Source organism: Hylobates moloch, unplaced genomic scaffold (genome assembly GCF_009828535.3).
Source record: "Hylobates moloch isolate HMO894 unplaced genomic scaffold, HMol_V3 SCAFFOLD_3, whole genome shotgun sequence".
NCBI lineage: Eukaryota > Metazoa > Chordata > Mammalia > Primates > Hylobatidae > Hylobates > Hylobates moloch.
In genome coordinates this window covers 14,147,018-14,171,315 of record NW_026652278.1, presented here as the reverse complement: position 1 = coordinate 14,171,315, position 24,298 = coordinate 14,147,018, and the positions used below count along the sequence as shown (strand labels likewise).

Below are 24,298 nucleotides of genomic sequence, written 5' to 3'. Positions count from 1 at the left end.
ATGGTGGTGGTAATGGTAGTGGTGATGATGGTGGTGGTAATGGGGAGGGTGGTGGTGATGATGGTGGTGATGGTAGTGGTGGTGGCAATGGCTACATTTAGTGGCACTTGTGAGGTGCTAGGTATTTTGCATATGGTGCTAATCCTTAACACAGCAATGCCAGGTGGGTAGCAGTGTCTCAGTTTGCAGGAGAAAACACGGAGGGACTTAACCAAGGCCACACAGGTGGTATGTAGCAAGGCTCAGATAACAGTGCAGTGACACCCGCTTACATTGCAGTGAAGATGTCATGAGGCAGTGGATGGTTGCATCCTGGTGAACAGTGCAGCTGTCAGGGAGGGGAGGTAGCCTTTGTCGGGGAGGTGGCCTGGTGTCAGCACTGCCCTCCCTGGAAGGGTTTCCTAGGAGGGACTGTCCCCAGCCTCTCCACCTCCCCCGGGTCACACCAGAGTGTTCCTCTCTCTCAGGTCCCATGTGCTGGGAGGGGCCCTGTCCCCATCCCCATGGCGACCAGTTACCCAGCCTGGTGTTGGTTTTGGTTTTCCTCATTTGAGGTTGTGGGATCCCTCTGGTTGAGGCTGAGGTTTTTCTGCTCTGGAAACCCCAACTGTGTTGTGGCCGTGAGGAGGGGCCTGGAGATGCTGGCACCTGCCCACAGACCACAGGCCCCAGATGCCCCGGGCCGCCCCACGCGCCTCACACCATCCAGCCAAGACATTTCAGACGTTCATAGCTGAGAACTGCAGCACAGGGAACTTTTTGGGGTCAGGAGAACTGTGTCTTTGCTCCCTAGGTTCGCTCCTGTAGAGGACAGAGCCACTGGGAGGGCTGGGGTGTATGATGCCCCGGTTCCCATCTGCCCCGTGGCTTTTGCCCCCACTTTGGGTGAAATCCTTGAGCACAGCAAGCCCCTGACTGAGCGGCAGGCGGCCAGCAGGCCCGGAAAGGGTTCCAGCCCCTCTCGCCACCTCCTGGCCTGACAGTTCTGGCAGTTGCTCCCTGGCCTGGCTGTGCCCACATCAGAGTGTCAGCCCTTTGAATGGAACCTGGGGCTGGATCCTGCACAACTCGGCCCATTCCTTAGGTCTCTGAAGTGGTTCTCCTCATGTGAAAAGAGCCAGTCCCCACCAAGTGGTGAAGCTGGTGGTGCCAGCCACGGAATGCACCCTTGGACAGGGAGAGGCTCTGTGCCCCCCAGACCACCCCACTTCCCTCTCTTGCCTGCCACCTGGGGTCCTATGCTCAGCTAGGAAAGTGCGGGATACACTCAAAGGCAGCAGGACCATGGCGCCTAAAAGCTCCTGATGCTTCCTGCCCCAGGGAACAGTGGACCCATGCCATCCAGAGGCACTGCACAAGCCCCACCTCGAGAGATTCTGGGTCACAGGTGTTTTGGCAGCTCTTCATGTTGTTTTCTTCTAAACCTGTCAATCAGGGGATAGTTATGGGGAGCAGTCTCCTCCTGACGCCACTAGACCTTGACCTCCCAGCTCCAGCACTTTGGGGCGGTGCAGTAATGGAGGAACTGAGGGCAGGATGAGGACTGAGGCTGGATTCCCCGTGATTCTGGAGAGTGTGCAGAAAGGCTGTGTAGAGGAGGTGCACTGAGTCAGGGACCCAGCCAGGGGCTGGCTGTTCTCAGAAGGTGAGAACCATAGAGACAGAACGAGACCCTTGGCCTGTATCTGCCCCACTCCATCCCTTCCCTGTCTTGCCCACTCAGTGGGCTCCCCATCGTCTGTCTCACTTATGGGGATCTTAAAGAAAACTCTTGACAGAAGGGGCTCTGCTCCCTGTCCTGGTGTAACCCTCCTGGATCTCAGATGAAGAAACTGAGGCCAGAGGGATGGTGCTTTCTCCCACCCCCGCCCCAAACCAGGGGCCTGTCTCCCTTTCACAGTGGTTGCCAAGTGCATTGGGTTGGAGAAAGTACCCTACAGGCTGAGGTCACCTCAAATACACTTGGCTGGAGTCATGTTGCTTCTGAAAAGGCTTGAGTCACTCGGTGACGCAGCCCCTGATCAGGCCCTGTAATTGGGATCTCGCCTTGTTCGGGGCTGGATGAAAAGAGACTTAGAATCAGTGAGAAGCCACATGCCCACCTCATCAGTGTCAGCTGGAGGTGGCTCTCTGGGGGTGGCAAAGGTGGCAGAGCCCAGGTGGATGGAAAATAAGTATCAGTGGAGGGGAGGGAGGAACAGGAGGCAGTAGACACAGGGGTAACCCATTCGCATCAGAACAACTGGCCGCCTCCACTTTGCCCAGGCCAGATCTGATCTGAGAACACCCACAGCCTCCCCACGGTGATATTTTCTGGAAATCCAGCCCTGCTGGCAGCACAGTGGGAGCTGAGTCCTGAAAGCCCACCTGGGTAGAAAAGAACTGCATGGAGTCTTTAGTCCTGCAGACATTACAGGCAGAATTGTGACACTGCCTTCCACTCAACTGCAGATGAGTCATCGGCCTTTTGTGGCTGGGAACACAGTAGAGTGATCCTTCCACATGCAGTCCCTGCGACACCTGAGACCCTCCCAGACTGGTTCAGTTGTGTCGAGAGCAGCTTCTCCAGCTTTCAGGGCTTTCCTTCCTCCCCCTCCGAATTCATAGTCGAAAGACCCACTTCGTGACATAGTTTGGGTTTCTAACAAATGCGGCCCCCTGTATTAGCATAATACTGACTTTTCTGAACCACAAGCCAGTTTCTGCTGGGAAGTCCTGGGGTCTCTGTAGCCTGTGCCCCTTGCTACCCCATGTCCTTGTGCCTTTAATCAGCAGTGCCCCCAGACTATTCTGGAAATGGGGGTGGTAGTTTCTGTGGCCCCATTCCTGCTGCGTCTGGTTATGCCTGGCCCCCACCCAGGGGCTTCTGCTCTGAGCTGAGAGCTGGGGTGGCCGTGCCATGTCACCCTGCCCTCTGCATACAAGGACCAGACCCACTGAATTGTTTCAAACTCTAGAGTGACCCATGACATGTGGCCTGGAGAGAAAAGATGAGTTGGCCAATCAGATTTGCTCCTTGAGCCTTTGGAATCAGGATTCTGGGAAACGGGTAGTGAGCTGGGCTGAAGGGCCCTGAAGACATAGCAGCCTCAACAGCTGTAACACAGTTCTAACTACCCAGGATTAGTGCAGACATCACAAATGAAGAGCACAGTCTCCACAAGACCACCCTCACTCCAGGCACCTGCCACAAGGGTGGGGGTCCCCAGGCCACTGGCACTTCTGACCATGGCAACAGATTCGGGGATTCCCCTGAAGCTCTCAGGTTGGCTAATTTCCTAGACTCCCTTACAGAACCCAGTGCAGCGCTACACTGACAATTACAGTTTTATTGTTGCAAAAAGATACCCAAACCAGTGACAGGGAGAGGGGCCCAGGGCAAGGCCTGAGAGTCCCAGATGTGAAGCTGCCATGGATGTGCCACCTCCTGGCACATAAGTGTGTGATTACCAGGAAGCTCACCCAGGCCTCAGTGTCTGGAGTTTTTACTGGAGCATCATGATTTTGGCATGATTGATGGAATCACTGGGCACGTGGTCGAACCCAGTGTCTGGCCTCCTGTCTCTCCCTGGAAGTCAGGGTGATATCACGTGGCCCAAAGCCTCAACCTTCTAATCCCATGGCTGGTCTCTCTGGCATGCCCAGCCCCGCTCATGAGTCATCTTGTTAGCGTAAACTCAGATATGGCTTCAGGGGCCTACCATGAATGAAAAAGATACTCCTGTTACTCAGAAAATTCCAAGGACTTAGAGACTACCTCTCAGGAACCAGGGACAAAGGCCAGTCAGATTCTTTATTATACAATGACCAGTTGGGGCCTGTGCAAAGACGTGAGAGTGTCCTGATCTGTGGCGATGCCAGGAGTCTGCCCCAGAGGGGTGTGGCCCATGCGAAAACAGGCCTCCACTTATTCAGGGCCCAGAAAGCACGGCAGGTCCACTGTGGATCCTGCCTTCCCATCCCCAGGGACGACTCTCTTTTCTCTGGGATCTGTAAATAATAAAGGTCCAAGGGTCACCAGAAGGCAAAGAGGCATTCAGTAGACGGGTGTGTGTGTGTGTGTGTGTGCCCAAAATAGGTGTGAGGCTTGAGGTGACTTCTGCCCAACTTCACAGGGAGATGATCAGGGCCTGGGGGAGAGTGGGGGGCAGTGGCCCCTGAGGCCGTCTCATTGGCCCGGTCCCCTCAAGGCTGCAGCTGAGCGGTGCTCTCCCCGCAGTCTCCCTTAGGCTTTCCGGTATAGGAGGGGCCTCATACGGTTTGCCCTGCCCCTGTGAGTGGCCCTATTAATGGCTTTAAGGCTGCCAGGCATCCTGCTGTGAGAAGAATGCTTGACTCAAGTCAGGCAGGACGCAGCGACCTTGTCAGAGTCAGAGCCCAGGATCGCCGCATTCTGGAGCTGGGAGGAATATTTTTCAGTCAACTTTTCCAAGCCTGTGTGTGTCTCTTCAGGTCCTTTTTAGAAGACGTAGACAGGGCAGAAATAACAAGTCAGAGAGGAAGAAATTCCTAGAAAGAGTAGTCCCGTCATCCCTTTTCTCACTGATTTCAGGGACTTTCTCTTGACTTACAGCAGTGGCTGTCAACGTGAGAGTGCATCAGAGTCACCTGCAGAGCTCATTAAGTCACCGATGCTGGCCCGTCCCCAGAGTGTCTGATTCTGTAGGTCCAGGGTGGGGCCCAGGAAGCTGCATTTCTAACTGGCTTCCAGCGATGCTGATGCTGCTGGTCCAAGGACCACAGAGAACCACTGACTTAAGGGCAAGAAGGAAGCTCCTCCCAACAAATGCATAGAACCTTCCTCAGTTTCCCCTGTGGAACCTTTCTCTGATCAATTGTGCATTTGTCACCAGGGAGGAAAAGAACATTATAAAGACTAAGAGTCAGAACAGCTGAGCCCTGGTTCAGGTTATGATACACACTGCCTGATTGAGGCAAGGTTCTTTCCTTTCTGGGACTCTATTTCTGAATCTGTCAAACAGGTTCGATACTAGGACCTACCTCACAGGGGTGATGTGAGGATTGAACTAGATGACATGTTACTGGTGCAAATTCCCTGACTCTGGGTGTACAGCAAAGGCCATACAAGCAGTCCAGGGTCAGTTGTTTTGCGCAGGTCTGTCCCTTCCCTCCCAAGGATGGTATGTGAACCCGTTGGGCTGAAAGGAACCCAGTAAGTTAGACCTTAGACCGCCCAGATCACCAGTATTGCAGGCTTTGTCACTGTCCTTTGGAGGAGGGGGCTGGACTGGCAGTTCCGCTCCACTGTGCCAGGCGATCACAGGGCTCTGGGGGCTGTAGGCCGCTCACTGCTCAGAACCCATCGTCGCTGCACCCCAGCCACATCCCACTGGGCTGACACTGCCACAGGGACAGTGCCTTCCTGGAGCTCAGGTCGTCCCACTGCCCTCTCCAGAAGCACTGCACCTCCCCATCCTCAGCTTCTCCCTTCTGTTCTCCACGCCGGTTCATTTCAGCCCCTGCCTTGAAAACACAAACACAACTCTCAGAAACAGTAAAGGCAACAAGAATAACAGCAAGCCAGTTTCTTCCCCCACCAAGACAGCCTCTTCTCCCATGGCAGTTTTTTGGGTGGAATGATACTTTTATTCTTCCCTGGGGATAGCCACAGGAGCAAAAGAAACGCTTTAGTCTCTCAATAGCTCACTGTGACAAGTGCTTGGCCCATGCTTAAGAATCAGTGGCTTTTTATTATTACTTGGCTTCTGCCTTCCATCGGGTACTCCATTCCCTGATAGGACATGCCCTCCTCCTGCGGGGCCCCCACCCTCCTTTGTTGGCCACTCTCCTTCCTCCTGCCCTGCCTTCCCCAGTCTGGCAGGAGGGCACCTGTTAGAGGAAATTGCTGGCAGCTGGCAGCCGAGGGGGCCCCTGGGGCTGGAGAAAGCAGGAGTGAGTGTGGGATTGGACAAGCAATGCCCTCTCTAGAGTCTTCCCTTCTAAAGGGCCAGTGGCAGCCTGAGCCATGAATCAGGGGACACACCATCTTGCTGTTGTCCGCCTTTCTCCAGGTTTTGTCCTGGACTTCTTCCCACCCAAGGCCACCTTGGTCCTCTGGTGCCTTCCCCAGAGCAGGAGCCTCCCTGATCAGCCCTGGGCCTCAGTCACTGCCATTTTCCCTTGCCTGGTGGGGCCACCCTTCTCCATGCAACCTCCCCTACCTGCCTGGCTACAACCCCAGCTGTCTTGCTCATCTTTGCTCTTTGATGCATGGAATGAGCTGGTTGAGGTCAGGGACCATGTCCTCTTCCCTGACTTGTTACTGGTACCTGGAAGGTAAACCCTGAACAGCAGAGGATCCTTTGGGAAAGCAAATAAAGCCCGAGGCTCCATGGGACAGGAAATAGCGGCGAGCCAGTGACAGCAGAAGATTGTGCTCCCTCTTGGGTGTGTGGCTTATTCCCTGGCTCCATTAATTCCTCTCCCTGAGCCTCAGCTTTCTCATCTGTGAATAGGGTCAGTACCTCCTGAATGAGGGCCAAATGTACAGTGTCCAGGTCAGTGCTCAGCCCAGAAGGCTGGCAGAGAGGGAGGGAGGGAGGCTGTCATTTATTCCTGCAAGCACTCATGCCTTTACGCACTCAGCCAAGTAACTTAATGGAAGCTTGCAATTAAGCAAGCATTAGCTGCATGCCGTCCTTCCCAGGAGCAGGTCTGGCCTGAGCTGGGAGAGGGCTGTGATCCAGACAGGGGGCTCTGCCTCTTCAGGGCAGCACAAGAAGGGACACTAGAGCTGGAGCTTGAAGAACAAGCATTCCTGGCAGAGAAAGCCACGCCCGCAGGGTCGGAGTAGGGGAACGATGATGCATACAGGGATTGGAGGGGCTTCCAGGTGGCTGGATGTAAAGCATGACACTTGCATTCACTCAGCAGATACTGTTTGGGCATCTACAGTGGACCAAGAAGAAGGTGACAGAGAACAAAGGAACCCAGGTCCCTGACACCACGGGTCCGCTATCAGCACAGGGGAGACTGATGACAGGCAAGGAAACAAATAAGTGGGAAGATTTCAGGTGGTGATGAGAGCTGTGGGCTGGGTCTGGGAGTCCAGCAGTCACCTCACACGTAGAGGTTGAATGAGTCCGTGAAAGTGTGCCGCATGCGTTGAGAGAATGGATCTGTAAGCTGCTGTGCATGTTCAACAGAGAGACAGACAGACTGACCGACCAGTGCTTCCTACACACTTCCATGGCATGTGGAGAATGGGCCTGCTTCACAACCGAGCTCGGAGGAGACCTCCAGGAAGGTAGAATTCAGGCTAAGACTGGAAGTGTGGGTGAGAAACATTCAGAAAGGAAGAAGGTGCTCCTGGCAGAATGAACAGTGAGCGTAAAAGCCCTGAGAGCAGAGGCAGGGAGGGAAATAAACTTAGGAAGATGGTCACCGAGGCCCTGAATGGGACCAAGGAGAATGGGCTGAGCCTATGGGTGGTCAGGCCTGGGAATTGGCCATGCCTACTGCTGGGACCTGAGCACGGGGGAGGTGGGAGGTGATGGCCCCAGCCCCTTGTAGGCCTAACACCCGTCCGCAGCAGTGAGGTGGGCCTAGGGCAGTGGGGGCCATAGGGCCAGGACACAGGAGGAATTTTTACAGTGGCATGACTGGGCCCTGCCCCCTCTCAGGATACAGAGAAACAATCAAGTCCTATGAAATAATAAACAGTGCCAATACTTCAGTTATCAAATATGCAGCTCTACAACCCCGCAGCAGCTTGAGAGCCAAACATTTGTCTAGACGTGGTGCCCTCTCTGAGGCAGGTTTTGTTTGTTGTTAAGAAGTGAAACCTTCTGCCAGCCCATCTGAGTCAGGAAGGTTGGGTTTATTTCATGGCACTTTTAGAGGAACTGAAAGAAAGCCAGATATGGGGTGAGAGGCCATTCTGGGGTCTGCTGTCATCTAGGGGGATCCCTGCTGAGAACATCCTTGTATTAGCTTCCTGTTGCTCCTGTAACAAACTGCCACAAGCTAAGTGGATTAAAACACCACACATTTAGTATCTTACCGTTCTGGAGATCGGAAGTCTGACGTAGTCTCAGTGAGTTAAAGTCAAGGCATCAGCAGGGCTGTGTTCCCTCTGGGGGCTCCGGGGAGAACCCTTCCTGGCCTGCATGCCTTGGCTCATGGCCCCTTCCCGTCTTCCAAGCCAGCAGTGGCTGGTGAGTCTTTGTCACACTGCATCACTCTGACACTGGTTGTGCTTCCTCCCTCTTCCACATTTTAGGACCCTGTTGGTGACAGTGGGCCCACCTGGATAATCCAGGATTATGTCCCTATCATTATCCATAATTTCATCCTCAAACTTAATGCTCATTTGTCACGGAACCTAATGTATTCACAGGTTCTAGGGATTAGGGCATCCCTGAGGGCGTTATCCTGACCACCACAGTCCCCCTGCCCTATTCTGGAAGCTGAGGAAATAGGAAATAGGGTTGAGGAGGAAAGCGAGCCCAGGCCGTAGCTGGAGAGTCTGCACCCTCGGCTTGGGGCTGCCTCCAAGTGGCTTACCTTTCCCACCACCTCCAACCCCACCACAGCTGTCCCATCACTAACAGATCTCCCCCAACCCCTGTTCTTTTCCTAAATGTTGGTAAAATGGTCATTAAGTAAAGCAGCATTTTTCCACATCCCTACCCTTGACTGACTTTTTCTTTTGAGATGGGGTCTTGCTCTGCACCCAGGCTAGAGTGCAGTGGCATGATCATAGCTCACTGCAGCCTTGAACTTCTGGGCCCAAGCAATCCTCCTGTGCGCCACCACGCCCAGCTACTTATTTTATTTTTATTTTTAGTAGAGACGGAGTCTTGCTATGTTGCCTAGGCTGGTCTAAACTCCTGGGCTCAAGCAATCCTCGCATCTTGGCCTCCCAAAGTGCTGGGATTACAGGCATGAGCCACCACATCTGGCCCCAACCCTTGACATTTTAGAGCCAACCATTCTTTGTTCCAGGGGTCTGTCCTGTGCACAGTGCAATATTTAACCACATCCTTGGCCTGCACCCACTAGCTGCCAGTAGCACCTCTCCACCCAGTGGTGACAATTAAAAATGTCTCCAGACATTGCCAAATGTTCCCTGGGAAGCCGTTGCTGGGGTTGGGAACCACTGAGGTAATGCCTTGGATGTGTCTGTCTTCCCTGCTAGCGACACTTGCGTCCGGCACCTGCAGAGGGCTTGCCGCTTCGTATGTGCTCAACACATATTGGTTGAACGAATCAGTGAACCTATGTTAACTTTCTTAATAAATTACAAGTGTGCGTGTATAAAATGACTCGTGGGCTCCATAGACTGGCTGCCTGAGAGTCACCCAGGGATCCTTTTAAGAAGTCACATTCCTGGGGTCCAATCACAGAGGATTGGGGTACAGCCTAACAATCTGTATTGTCAAGAGTGCTTCATCAGTTCCCCAAAAACTTAAACATATATACCATATAATCCAGCAATTTCCCTCCTGAGTATATACCCAAAAGAATGGAAAGCAGGGACTTGAACAGATACTTGTATGCAAATATCCATAGCAGTGTTATTCGTGATAGCTAAAAGGTAGAAACAGCCCATGTGTCTATCCACAAATGAATGATAAACAAAAGGTTGTATACCCATACAACAGAATATTATTCAGCCTTCAAAACAAATGAAGTTCTGACACGTGCTCCAACATGGGCAAAGCTCAAGGACATTACGCTAAGTGAAAGAACGACACAAAAGAACATGTATGATTCCCTTACACGAGGTATCTAGAGTAGTCACAATCATAGACGTGGAGCGTAGGAGACAAGTTGCCGGGGACTGGGAGGAAGGAGGGAATGAGAGTTAATGTTTAATGGGTTCAGAGTTTCAGTTTGGGATGATGATAGAGTCCTGGAGACGGAAGGTGGTGATGGTTCCACAGCAATGGGAACGTCCTTAATGCGGCTGACTCGTTCACCTAAATAATGGTTAAACTGGTACATTTTATGTTATGCATATTTTGCCATATGCAGAAAATGGTGCTTCATGCCTGCCAGGTCTGAGAATCAGTAGTGTACAAGAGGAATGGGGAGCAGGGGATGGACCTGTCGAGTTCTAACGACCCTCCCAGGCCTTGCAGCTGCTGGGATGGGGACGTCAAACTCTGCTGAGCTAGGGTTTAGGCTGATTTCTTGAGAGGGTGGCCTTTCTCTGGGCGTGCATAGAACCTCTAGGCTGCCTGAATGAGGGCTGCGGCTGGATGAGGATTGACTTGTCTGGAGGCCACATGTGCTGTCCCCCGGGCAGCTGCTGCCCAGCTCCAGCTGATTCTTGCCATGTGGGGTGCCTGGCTGTGGGAGAGACGTCCAAGATGATCTGGATTTCAATGTGAAATCTCCTCATTTTTATTTATTTCAATAGTTTTGGGGGAACAGGTGGTGTTTGGTTGCATGGAATGTTCTTTAGTGGTGATTTCTGAGATTTTAGTGCACCCGTCATCTGAGCGATATACACTGTAGCTAGTGTGTAGTCTTTTATCCCTCACCTCCTTCCCACCCTTCCCCCAAGTCCCCAGAGTCCATTATATCATTCTTATGCCTTTGTGTCCTCATCTGAGCTCCTGGGAATCTCCTAATTTTTCAATGTTGGCAACTGGTTCAGTGAACAAGCAAGTGGACAAACAAGTCACCTAAGGGTCACACTGGTGACCCTGCAGGCCTCTGGTCTGGCCTGCAGCTTTTCTGGGAGCTCACAGGCTGGGGCCCCAGCTAGATCCTTGCTCCTGCTCCCATTACAGTTGCCACGTCACTCCTGAAGTCTGACACCAGCTTTCTCTTTGATCCTCTAAGAATTTCTCTTGTATTCAGGGCACCCAAAATGGTGGTTTACAGACAGAACAGCAAGAGCAAGAGCCCAGGGTCTGGATTCTGCTCAGGCTGGGGTCTTGGCTCTGCCAATTATGAGCCACGGGGCCATAGGTGACTTGCTACCTTTCCCCCATGCCTTGATTTCCTCATCTGTCAACTGGGTATATCGTAGTTCCTGCCGGCCGGGCGCAGTGGCTCATGCCTGTAATCCCAGCACTTTGGGAGGCCAAAGCAGGCAGATCCCTTGAGGTCAGAAGTTTGAGACCAGCCTGACCAACATGGTGAAACCCTGTCTCTACTGAAAATATGAAAAATTAGCCGGGCGTGGTGGTGCACATCTGTATTCCCAGCTACTCGGGAGGCTGAGGCAGGAGAATCACTTGAACTCAGGAGGCAGAGGTTGCAGTGAACCGAGATCGCGCCATTGCACTCCATCCTGGGTGACAGAGTGAGATTCTGTCTCAAAAAAAGAAAAAATAAAGTTCCTGCCTCGTAGAGTAAGGGTGAAGCCTGCAGGTGAGGGACTTGGCCCCGGGCAGGGCCAGTGCAGGGCTGAGCAGTATGCACGTGTATGTTTATGTGTGCATGAAATCTGTGTGCACTTGTGTGTGTGTCCCCCATTGGTGGAAAGAAGGAGCATGGCGTGGGTCGAGCCACCAGCAGGCCCAGTGATTTCTTCCTCAAAGAGTCATTCTGAGGATTAAACAAGATCATGTACAGATGGAGCCTCACCACGGCAGGTGCCCAATACGCATTCCTTCTGTCCCTCGGAGTGTGAGGCCTTGGCCGTCTGTGGAGATTTGAGAGGAGGACACTAGGGCTAGTTGGAGAGGAGGGAGTTGGGTTGAAGATGCAATGAGAGGAGAGGAGAGAGATGGACTCCTCCCCATCAGCACCCTCCCCTGCTTCCTGGAGCAGGAGTGGAGTTCTGGTCCCATTCTCAGAGGCAGGTGCACTGGCTAATCAGGGCTATGACCTTGCTTTCCAGGATAGCTTGGATGACAGTTAAGAATCCCTGGTTCTGTGCCTGCTTTTAAACACATGCTACCTTGTTATCCCTCCTTTCAGCTTTGGGAGGAAGGCCTTACTGTCTCCACCTCATGGATGAGGACTCAGAGTGGGTGGGTGCTTGTCCAGGCTTGCCTGGGCAGCAGGGGACGGCCACAGGGCCAGAGCAAGGTGGAGGACGGGTTGGGCTGGCTGGGAGAGGGCTGGAGCTGAGTGCCACTGGGCTCCCCTGGGTTTGCTGGTGTGCAGAAGGGGCCTTGTCCTGCCCAGTCGGTTCCTGGAAGGGTGAGAGAGTGGAGGGGCTGCATACCTACCCGGAGCAAGCAGACGAGCTACATAAAATCCTGATGACCAAAGGGCACAAAGGGCTCCATGACCTGTGGTGAGTCATGGACAGATGGTGGCTAAGCACCACTGTAAAGGTGGAGAGTGGGTGATGGCATCTCAGTCCCCAGGAGCCCTCCGGCCACATGGCACAGGAGTGCCTCCAGGTCCAAGGCCCAGACGCTGGTGGGCTCAGGGACACTCAGGCCCAAAGCTGCACCCCATTGCTGTTTGCGCCTGTGCACCCTGACACCTGTCCACCATCCCTTGGACAAGGAGTGCGAGGATGACGGGAACACCTGTGTGCGTCTCGTGGTTCTGCACGTTACACGTGCCTGTTCATTACAGGTGTTCATTACTAGTGCACGTTCATTGTGTGTGTGCATGTTCATCACGTCCACATGCTCAGTACTCGTGTGCACTGGGGAGGATGTGAGGCAGGGCGGGCCCCTCAGGAGTCTCTCCTTCCTTCCAGTCTCGGAGACTCTGGGGTTTGTGAGGAGGGAGAAGAAGGGGGTACTTGACAAGTGGAAACTGAAGTTCTTGTCCCCCAACATCTAGCCTCCAGCTGGGGAAGGAGACTCTCCACAGAAAGCAAGAGGACAAAATGAGGGCCATGAGGGGCTGTGGGCACCTGCCTGTGCCTCCGCCCCACAGGGATGTCCTAAGCTAAAGGGGGCGTTCAGACGTGGCAGGCCTGGCCCCTGCTGTGGGAAGGCTGTGGTCTAGTCTAGGGGAACAGCAGTGCAGGGGAGCCCTAGGCCTCACTGCTAGGGGGCCGGGGTCAGACAGGACTGTGCAGGATACTGGGGCTCACAGCCCACCTGGGAGGAATAGTGTGTGTGTATGTGTGTGTCTTGGGCTGGAGGTGTGTCACTGGCGTGGCCTACAGCCGTCCCTCTGTCTTTCAGCCCAGGAGGCTGGTGGGCAGGCTCACTGCGGGGACGCCGCAGGCTCCGGAGCCTCAGCCAGGCATCTTTTTCCCCATCTCTGCAGGGGGCGGAGGAAAGCGCAAAGGGAAAAGCAAGAAGTGGAAGGAAATCCTGAAGTTCCCTCACATTAGCCAGTGTGAAGACCTCCGAAGGACCATAGGTAAGCTGTCCTGCCCGGGGGCTGTGGGGGCAGCGAGTAGCAGGTGAGCCGCCAAGCCGTCTGTGCAATGAGGCAAATGCCAGTCAGTGGGCACAGTATCGTGTTTCCAGATAGGGGCTCCAGGCTGACCTCTTTGCTAATTGACATAAACAGGCAACCAGTATTCATTGAATATATGGCGTGTGCCGGGCAGAGCAACCTCCTCCCAGTTACCCTTTGAGGCAGGTGCTATTATTTAATATTTCACTTCACCTTTCAGATGGGGAAACTGAGGCACAGAGTGGTTCTGTAACCGGCCCAAAGTCACACAGCTGATGGGAGGGTGGTGGAGGTGGGCCAGGCCCAGCACAGAGCCGCTGCTCGTAACTTCCCCCCTTTCTTCCTGGAGCCTGTGGGTCCTGCCCTCGGGGCAGCCCAGGCTTTGGGAGCTGAGAGTCGGGTGAGGTGGGGGAGGTGGGGTGAGGTGGAGTGAGGTGGGGGAGGTGGGGCTCCCCTTTCCACTTGCTGGGGATGTCAGTGCTCCTGAGAAGCCACTGGGCTCAGTGGCACAGCTTAGCCCCTTGTATCCAGCACACACACACCAGGCACCTCCAAGAGCAGCCAACCAAGTGGGTCTGTGCCTGGTCCCATGCAGGACACGGCTGTGGTGAGGAGGCCTGGGTGCCTGGGCGAGAGCGCCCAGGGGGCAGGCATGATGTGAGGCCCCACTCCAGAGTGTCTGGGGTCCCGGCCCTTCTCCCCTCTGTGCCCTGGGGTGAGTCCTTCCCTGTCACCACGTGAGGGCTCCCCATCCGCTTATTATTGTCAGAGGTCATGGACGTGCTGAACACGTTTAAGAGGACTCAAGTCCACTGAAGGCTGGGCACGGGGTGGTGCCGCCTGGAACTCCATAGGCCCAGCTTTTCTGGGGACTTCTGCCCAGGGCCTCGGGTGAGCTGCCTTGTGCCTGCCCTGGAATTCGAGGCCACATGTAGCCGTTCATTCAGCTTTTCTAAATGGCCTCTTCACGGCCTGGCCCCACCAGTTTCCAGGGCTGGGGGGACTTGCCTGCCACCCCCAGGCTTGCTCCGTCCTGGCCCCGGGCCACTCAGTCCACACTCCAGGTTTATAGGTGATAGGAAGCCATTTGTGCCCCGCCCCACGACGGCAGACATGAGCAGGTGAAGCAAGTCGGGATCCTGAAGGGTCAGGAAACGTCCTCAAGACCCACCTTCCATCCCTAAAATCCCAGGCACGTCAAAATCCCCGTGGTGTTCTCAGGCCGAGAATGCTGCTGGCCTGAGGGATCAGGGTCTCTGGGTCCAGGCAGACATGGGTTCAGATCCTGCCCTCTCTACTGGCCACATGACAAGTTAATTTATCCTGCTGAGCCTGTTTCCCCAGCTGTAACACTGTCTGTGAATCCAGTCATAGGGTGGTGGAGTGGGTGAGATGAGACCATGTGTGTAAAGGGCTTAGCTGGTGCCCTCCTCGGGAGACCAGGGGCCCACGCCCCTCTGCACGCTGGTGTGCTTTCCAGAGTTCCCACAGACACCACGGTGCCATGGATGCCGCGTGCACCCCTGATGATCAGCTTTTCTGCTGGAGGCACTCGAGGTCGGGTGGAAGAGAAGAGGGGCTGTGTTCCTGGGGCTGGAGCTTACTGGGGAGGATTTGACCACTGAGACTTTGCAGGGGGCCTTCAGAGAGGGGAGCCAGGGAGAACTCCTCGGGTGACCGGCCATTTCCTCATGGGGGGCCATTTTGTTCTTCATGCTAATTTTGGCTCAGAGAGAATAGGGCCTGTTGTGGGACTGGGGAGGAGACCTTAGTTGCCATGGTTGCAACTCACCCACGTGTGCCCAGCAAGTACCCCCTTTCTGGTGAGCCGAGCCTTCTCTGTCATTTTCATCCTGGGTTTGCTGGCTGCCAGAAAGCCATTCCTGGATGCCGAGCCCAGCTTCTCCCAAAAGAGGGATGTTACCTCACAGCCCATTCCCTGTGGCCCCAGGAAACGTCTTGCACTCATCCACAGGGCCACAGGGCTGCTCGGAGAGACCTTTCTGGGGTGTTGAGTTGGAGGTGAGAGCTTACAACAGGAGGAAAGCATCTCCAAGGGGAGCAATGTGAGAAGCGGGCACCTGCGCACAGCCACGCTCACCTGGCAGGGCGGTGCTTCCCGGCCCTGGCTAAACTGTCTGCAGGTGGTGATGCCAGGAGTGCTATGGGGCACAGCCAGATATGAAGGCCACTTCCTCAGAGAAGCCTCTTTTGACTCCTGAATTTAAATGAGCTCCAGACCAGAGTCTCTCAGAGCACCTGTCCTCTTCTGCCAGAGCACCCTTCCTCAGGGCTCTTTGAGGAGGAACTGGATTGTTAAAATTCACCACTGCGTAGTTGGTGCCCGGCTCACAGGAGGGGCGCACAATCGATGTTAGCTGGATGAACGAGGGAAGGAAAGAATAAATGAAGTGTAAGTGACCACTCAACTTATGAAGTGTTTTTAATAAATAGAAGAGCATTGAGAGCCAGAGACTGAGCATTCATGTAGCTGCCATCCAGATGACAGAAATCTTAATATTTTGCTATATTTGATTCATGTGTTTCTCAAAAATATAAAACATGAAAATATGAAATATAGGATTTATGGTTCCAGACAAGAGGGAGTAGATGCGGTATTCCCTGTCCTTCCCGCTAAGGACAGTCAAAAACCCTATATTATGTATAAAACAAACATCAGATTTTGAAAGCCAGGAGAGAAGAAGGCAGACTGGCTGGGGACCTCGAGCCATGAGGGACGACACAGCGGTGAGCTCCCTGGGTTTCTTTTTTATATCCCAGAGTGGATCCTAGACAAACTTGCAACCCACAATGCCAGTGGGTGCAGACTAAAAAGCTCCTTCCCTCAAGACCAGCCTGACCAACATGGAGAAGCCCCATCTCTACTAGAAATACAAAATTAGCTGGGCGTGGTGGCGTGCGCCTGTAATCCCAGCTACTCGAGAGGCCGAGGCAGGAGAATCACTTGAACCTGGGAGGCAGAGGTTGCAGTGAGCCAAGATCGCGCCATTGCACTCCAGCTTGGGGAACAAGAGTGAAACTCTGTCTCAAAAAACAAAAACAAAAACAAAAAAAACCTCCTTCCCCCTGCAGAAAAGCTTTTGCTGGCAGAGCTGGTTACTGTAAAACTGTCAGTTTCTGCTACACAGTTCACACGCCAGCAACGCAGACACCTACTTTTTTTTTTTTTTTTTTTTGGAGATGGAGTCTTGCTCTGTTCCTCAGGCTGGAGTGCAGTGGTGTGATCGTGGCTCACTGCAACCTCTGCCTCCTGGGTTCAAGCAATTCTTGTGCCTCAGCCTCCCTAGCAGCTGGGATTACAGGTGCCTGCCACCACGCCCAGTTAATTTTTGTATTTTTAGTAGAGACAGGGTTTTGCCATGTTGGCCAGGCTGGTCGCAAACTCTTGGCCTCAAGCGATCAGCCCATCTTGGTCTCTCAAAGTGTTGGGATTACGGGTGTGAGCCACTGCACCGCCTTTTTCTCCTTCATGTAACCTATGTCTTATTAGCATGGGCTGCTTTAACAAATTCCCACAGACTAGGTGGCTTAAACAACATTTATCTCTCATTGTTCTGGAGGTGGGGAAGTCCAAGATGAAAATGCCGGCAGATCTGCTGTCCTATGTGGGCCCAGTTTTTCCTGGTTTACAGTTGGCTGTCTTCTTGTATCCTTGCATGGTGGGGAGGGGGGGAGAGAGAGAGAGAGAGAGAGAGAGAGAGAGCGCGCTCTTGTCTCTTTTTATAAGAGCTCTAATCCTATTCATGATGGCTCCACCCTCATGACCGAATCACCTCCCAAAGGCGTTACCTCCAAATAACATCACACTGAGGGTTAGGTTTCAACATATGTGTTGCAGGGAGGACGCGGACATTCAGTCCATAGTCTAGGACTAGGTTCAGTGCCAACCTATTCCTAGATTCAAAGAGCCAGTGCACCCTGGCTTTCCGCCTCTCCCCTGAGACACAGCTTCTCATACTTTGAGATGAACTAGCCCTGCCAAGGCCTGTTGCCCCTCCCAGCCCCCTCCTCCCAAATTAAGACTCTCAGATCTAGGATGGGTGTGATGGCTCATGCCTGGAATCCCAGCACTTTGGGAGGCTGAAGCAGGCGGATTACCTGAGGTCGGGAGTTAGAGACCAGCCTGGCCAACACGGGGAAACCCTACCTCTACCAAAAACACAAAAATTAGCCGGGCATGGTGGCGGATGCCTGTAATCCCAGCTACTCAGGAGGCTGAGGCAGGAAAATCGCTTCAACTTGGGAGGCAGAGGTTGATCTCCGCACTCCAGGCCTCCTCCCCATAAGCTTCCAGGCATTGCTCTGGGAGCACCTGAGTGTCCCTCAGCTTCCAGTCTGCCTGGCCCCACCTCATTCACTTCCACTGTGGGGGACCTGGGAGCACAGGATTTGGCTCTGAGCTTTTCTCTGTCCATGGACCACTGCCCCCCCCGCCCCCACCGACCATGGGCCCCAGCCCTGTCTGTCCTTCTAGGTCCATAAACTGGCCTCTTGGCAGGGTCCACTCCCCTGGGATGGTGTGAGGAGCGTGCGTGCTGGCGTGTGGAAATGGATTCTTCTGTTCTGCCGGAGGATATTGAAAAGGCTCTGTGTGTGAGTGCCGTGGGAGAGAGGCCCGGGAAGGGCAGGAAGGCTGACGTGAGCCATGGGGCTGCAGCTCGTGGCCACGGGGCCAGGGTCTGGGCCTTCCCATGTTTACAGTCCGTCGCTGAGGTGTTTGCCCAGTCTCTGCTGGGGTCCTGCTGGAAGGCTTTTTAAAATAAAATTCTCATTTCTTTCCTAGACCAATACACAAACCAAACAGTGGCCAATACTGCATTTATTTTTCTTGTGGACACATGAGCTCACTTTCTGAAGTTCTTTGGGAGGATGTCCTGGGACAGGCTTTGCGCCAAGGGGACAGGGCCCCTCTAGGGTGTGAGGTGGTGCCATGAGAAGGCTCTTGATCAGAGGTGAGGGCAGAACCCATGAGGACCCCAGGATGCCGCCATCCCTGGATGGCCCCAAACAGTGGTCTGTTAAAACCCTGGCCTTCTGCCTTCAGCCCTGCCCTGGACAGTCACAGACCATCTCTATCTAGCAGCCAGTGTGATTTTTGAAAAATGAAAACTGGACCCTGTGAAATCGTTCTCCTGCTGAAACCACCACAACAGCTCTCCATCCCACTAAGTGAAACCCAGACTCCTCACGGTGGCTTGTAAGCACTTTGCCCTGAGGTGAAGCCTGTAGACCCCTTATCAGAAGAATGCTTTTATATATAAAATAGAGTACGTAGGGTTACAGAAGAAACTGATCCTTTTTAAATATGCTTACTACATACTTCTAAAATTTATGATACAGAAATATATGTGCTTCTTTGTTAATACTTTAAATTATAAGGTCTAACTGTGGGTCTAATAGCTATTATAATTTTGATTTTTTTTTTTTTTTTTTTTTTTTTTGCCACAGGGTTTGACTGTCGCTCAGGCTGGAGTTCAGTGGCGTGATCTTGGCTCAGTGCAACCTCTGCTTCCTGGGCTCAAGCTATCCTCCCACCTCAGCCTCCTGAGTAGCTGGGACTACAAACGTGCACTACCACGCCCAGCTAATGTTTGTATTTTTTGTAGAGATAGGATTTTGCCATGTTGCCCAGGCTGGTCTCAAACTCCTGAGCTCAAGTGATCCTCCCTCCTCGGCCTCCCGAAGTGCTAGGATTACAGGCGTGAGCCACTGCACCCGGCCAGCTATTGTAATTTTGAAGTTGTCATGAACCTGAGTGAGCTTTTCAGATATCTGCAACAACTGATAGGAATGGATCTTTGATTTCCGTCGGTGACAAGTCCCAGGCACTGCTGACATTATTGTAGGTTGTTGTCTACATTCATAATTGAAGGAAGTGCATGTTTTCAGTTAGAGGTTGGTGAAAAGAAAGATGACATTTTTCTCCACCCCAGTCCATGGACTCCCTAAATCCTATCCATGGTCCTTTTGGCAGTGCCCTCCCTGTGCTGCCCTACGTGAGCTGGCCTTCACCTTCATCTTAGATCCCTCCCTCCTCCACCATTCACAAGCTGGTCTCCCTTTTGTCCTTTGAATAACACACGCTTGTCTCCAGCCTGGAGCCTTTGCACCTGCTGTTCTCTCTACCCGGAATGTTCTTCCTCACACTTTTTCTTCCAGGGGACTTTAAGGTCTCAGTCCAAATATCATCTCCATAGAGAAGCCTTCTAAAAAGGAACCATACCCTCCCTCTAATTGCATCCTTTCCCATAGTGCTGTTTATTTAATGTTCTTACCCATAACTCCGTCTGAAGTCATCTTTTCGTTCACTTGTGTATTTTCTGTCTCCCACACTGGACTAGATGTTCTATGTTAATAGCAACTGTGTCTTGCCTGGTTCACTATGAGAACAGTGTCTGGCATAAAATAGGGGTTCATTAATACTAGGTGAATGGAGGAATGAATGAGGTGAAATATTTGAAATTAGAGCTCTTTTAAAAAAATCGGTGACATGTGTTTGCTGTACCCAAATTTAACCTTAGCCAGTAGTTTACACTGAAAGTAATTAAAGTCTGGCCCTAGGAGGCACTGTAGGAAGCATCTGCTGTAACCTATCCCCCCACCCCTCCATCCTCACTATCCGGATGAGGCAGCTCAGCGCGATACATAGTCTCACAGCCACTAAGTGGGGAGCGGAAGCTGGTGGCTCCTGGGGCAGGTTGGTTTCCTCTGAAGCTGTAGTCGGAGTCATGATCACAGTGATGTCAGGTTTTCACAGAATCCTTAGCTCAGGGGACTGGAGAGCATCTTGTCCACTACCCATTGGTGGTGGAGTAAACAGGCTTCAAGGGGAGAGTGACCCACCCAGGACAGCCGGGTCCCTGGTCTGGAGTGACACCTTGCAACTCCCCATGAGCGTATTGCTGCATAAACATGTGGGCAAGGCCCCAGCCAGTGCTCAAGGCAGGGAGACTCCTTAGGTGCTCAAAGGGGTGGACGTTTCTGTCTCTCTTGTATCTTTTAAGTGTGTGGGGCGAGTTTCTCTGCTTATTCAGCGCATGTTTAGTGAGCACTGAAAATGTGCTGTTCATGGGGGAGCTGAGCGGATCGCTGATCTCCTGGAGCTCATCCACCAGTGAGCATGGGAGACCGACTGAAATTAAGATGAGATGACAAATCAAGAAGGTTCCACAAGGGTGTGGAGCAGGTTGCTGAGCTGCAGAGCCAAGGCAAAGGTCTATCCCCACTTCCCTGGAGGAAGTGGCGTCCCTCCTGGCCTAAAGGATCTCTCTGCAAGCTCCCTGAGGGCCTGGACCATGGGCTCTCCATCTGGGCGTCTCCGTTGCTGTAGCAGCATGAGTGAGTGGATGGATGTTACCTTCTCTTCAACTTGGAAGCCAGGACTGTGAGTGGCAGCCATGAGCACTGAGACAGATTCCTAGGCCAGGTGCAGCGGTGCAGGACTGAGCATTGAGACAGATTCCTAGGCCGGCTGCAGCGGCGCAAAGCCTGGAACCCCAGTGCTTTGAGGGGCGGAGGCAGGAGGATTGCTCAAACCCAGGAGTCCGAGGATACAGTGAGCTATGAATGTGCTGCTGTACCGCTCCAGCCTAGGCGACAGAGCGAGACCCTCTTAAAAAAAAAAAAAAAAAAAAAAAGGAGAGATTCCTTGCCGCCCATCTCCTCTGCCTCCAGTGTGAACCCCAGGTATGAACTAACAGATTTTCAACAGAACTGGCAGAGGGCAGACAGACCACGAGAGGAGGAAGGGGTTCTCTAACGTCTGCTCGGTGAAACATCAAATAGTGACTTTATTAGTTAATGGGATAATTGTTCATGGGAGATCATTAGAGAGCCCAAATCAAAGAATTTCTTGGGATGTCCGAAACTTGGAAGGCTGGAACGTCATCACGAAGATAAAAGATTGTTGAGGTCTGCAAATATTTCTCAGTGACGCAGAAAGGTCTGTTGGGCAAAAGTGTGGCATTTTTATTTATTTAGCTCAGGCTCATTGCGTACTTTATTCTTTCATTAAAAAAAGTCTGAGGGGGCTTGAGTGAAAGAGTTGATTATTCCACTGTTTGGCAATATTTCTGTAGGAACTGTCCAAAAGCTATATAATAAATCAAGGCCCCCTCCCCACCCCCCAACAGGACTGACGTTTATGAGGAGGCTGTTCACAGAAAGTAGCTGCTGCGTCTGGCGTGCCACAGCGGTGCCCCGAACTCTCGCAGGCAGACAGGGGAGATTGAATTGCCTTGTGGGAGAGCCTCTTGCCAAAGCCTTAACTGTTTCCAGGAGCAGAAGCCCCAGGCTGTGGGGGATTCCTAGAGGAAAATGTAGAATCTTTTAACATGAGGGAAAAAAAAACCATTTTCATAGTGTGAAGATTTCCTTGAAGTAGCCTAGTACTTGGTTATTCACCCAACATTGCCTGCCTACTGCTTTGCCCTGCCTGCCTTGCCTCCCTCTCTCTCTCTCTCTCTCTCCCCCTCCCTCTCTCTCCCTCTCCCTGTCTCTCTCTCTGTCTCTCTCTCTCTCTTTCTTTCCTCCTTTCCTTCTTTATCTTTCTCTGATATGTATTTTTTGAGACAGAATCCCATTATGTTGCCCAGGCAGGGCTCAAGTAATGTTCCTATCTCAACCTTCTAAGTAGCTGAGACTGCAGGTGTGAGCCACTCTGCCCAACTGCCATGTTCCCTTTTTTGTTTTTTTTGAGATGGAGTCTCACTCTGTCCCCCAGGCTGGAGTGCAATGGTGTAATCTTGGCTCACTGCAACCTCCGCCTCCCGGATTCAAGCAATTCTCCTGCCTCAGTCTCCCAAGTAGCTGGGACTACAGGCGCCTGCCACCACGCCTAGCTAATTTTGTGTTTTTAGTAGAGACAGAGTTTCACCATGTTGGCCAGGCTGGTCTCAAACTCGTGACCTCATGTGATCCACCTGCCCTGGCCTCCCAAAGTGCTGGGATTGCAGGCGTGAGCCACTGTGCCCGGCCTGCACATGTTCTTTAAACCAGACACTGGCTAACAGATACTTGTTAAGCTCCTCCTCTGTGCTAGGCATTGCTGCAGTCGCCGGAGCTGTGTCACAGGCCACCCTTGTCCAGCAGCGAGGGCTCCTGGAAGGATCTCCGTCACTGTCTTCAAGATGAAGTGGTGGTGCTGCTGCTCCCAGCCCTGTGACTTTAAGCAAGTAGCTTACTTTCTCTAGTTTGCAGTTTCTTTGTGTATAAACCGGAGACACTAACACCAACCTGGTAGAGCCTCTGGGAGGGCCAACAGAGTGTTGCACACAGGCCATCATTGTCATCAGCATCGTCATTGTCATCGTCATCCTCACGGCAGTAGTGGTTTGAGGGCAGAGGTTGAGGACCCTTTCAGAGGGTTTTGGAGTTTCCCAGAAAAGCTGAATCGGCTACACAGGATGAATGAGGCCAGCTGTTTTTGTGCCGAGGTGAAGTGGGTTCAGTGTCCCAGAGACTGTTGCCTTGGAGTCATCGGAATCCTCCTCTTCCTAGAGCACTGCCTCCAGCTGCTTCCTCTTCTTGGAAGCCCGCCCTGATTCCTGCGGTCCTCAGCCTTCCTTCCTCCCCGTGGCTCCACAGTTTTCCCAGGGAATCTGGAAGCATCACACTCTGCCCGGGCCCCTGCTCTGGCCCGGTGTGTTTCCTTGAAAGGACATATGTCATCTAGTAGCCTGCAGCCCCGAGTCCTAACAATGGTTACCCCCAGGGAAGGCGTGAAGGTCAGAGGGGACATTGGCTTTATCTGTAAGATCGTTTTTTTTTTTTTTTTAAAAAGAATGAATTGGCATGTTCTTTGTCTAATTAAAAATCCAAATGAGTAAAGACCAGATACCCTGCCTGATTCCACAGTGGGGCAGAGGGAATGGTGACACTGTTTCCCCCTCTCTTTGTTAGCTTTGTGCCCCCTGATGAGTCTGGGGCCCCTGAGAGGATGATGAGAATCTCACACATCTTGGTGACCCAGTCCCCTTCAGGCCTGCCTGGCTGGCACGTGAGCTCTTGATTTCATCGTCAGGGAAACCAAGTCTCTCTGCAGACGTCATTGCTGTCCTTGGGGTGATAAGGGCGCGTCATGTCTGTCGTTCTGCCACCTAGCCGTGCTCTGATAAGGCACAGCATCTGCTTGTCCTTGGAGGGCGAAATAAATTTAGATGTGTCGGGTTTGGAACATCAGGTGACCTGTCTGCAGCTGGAGCTCTCAGGAGGGGAGAGTGGCCCCGCTGTCTGCGGTGTTAGTCTCACCTCCCCACTACGGCCGGAAGCTCCTTGAAAGAGAAGGCACGAACTCAGGCGCATGTGAGATACCCAGCAATACTGTCCGTGGGTGTCTTGTTTGGACAGTCTTAGAATGGAGTGGTGGCAGGGATTTTACAAATCACCTGGAGTTGTGGTTTTCAAAGACGGCTCTGCAGGGAGAGTGTGTGATCCAGGCCAGGCTTTTACCCAATTGGGCTTTATTTTACCTTTTATATTTGGGCTTCCGTGTCAGATTTCATTCTAGGGCTAAATTTGAGTTTGAAACCCACTGTTCGAGGCCAGGTCTCCCATTTCCAGATAAGTGAACTGAGTGCCGGAGAAACAAGGTCTTGCCAGGGTCTCCCCATGATTTGACTCCAAGGCAGGCTCTCTCCCCTACTGCATTAGTTTTTCCTGAGGTTGCCATAGTGAAATACCAGAGACCAGGTAGCTTAAGCAGCAGCAGTTTATTGTCTCACAGTTCTGGAGGCTGGAAGTCCAAGATCAGGGTGTCAGCAGGTTTGGTTCGTTCTGAAGGCTGGGAGGGAGAAGCTGTTCCAGGCCTCTCCTGTGGCTTCTGTTGGTTTGCTGTCATTTTTTGGTGTTCTGTGGCTGTAGACTCATCAGCCCTATCCCTGTCTTCACCTTCACTCGGTCTTCTACCTGTGTGAATGTCTATCTCTAAGTTTCCCCCCCTTTTTTCTTTCTTTTTTTTGAGATGGAGTTCTGCTCTTGTTGC

General features: G+C 52.7%; 1 protein-coding gene and 1 long non-coding RNA gene across 3 annotated transcripts in view; one reads left to right on the top strand and one right to left on the bottom strand.

Moving 5' to 3' along the window:
* Positions 1-24,298, top strand: part of GRK5 (G protein-coupled receptor kinase 5) — a 247,761-nt gene that overhangs the window by 107,572 nt on the left and 115,891 nt on the right. Inside the window, exon 2 of one of the 2 annotated variants that reach the window (XM_032176492.1) lies at positions 13,162-13,257. The exons of the other annotated variant lie outside the window; for it this stretch is intronic. Coding sequence (XP_032032383.1) covers positions 13,162-13,257 — 96 coding nt within the window. The remainder of the gene's footprint in view (positions 1-13,161; positions 13,258-24,298) is intronic. 2 annotated transcript variants of the gene reach the window in all.
* LOC131383020 (uncharacterized) lies at positions 21,088-22,723 on the bottom strand. The gene is made up of 2 exons (XR_009212693.1): positions 22,552-22,723; positions 21,088-21,623 (listed from the first exon to the last, which is right to left on the bottom strand). It is a non-coding gene; the product is annotated as an uncharacterized LOC131383020 (long non-coding RNA).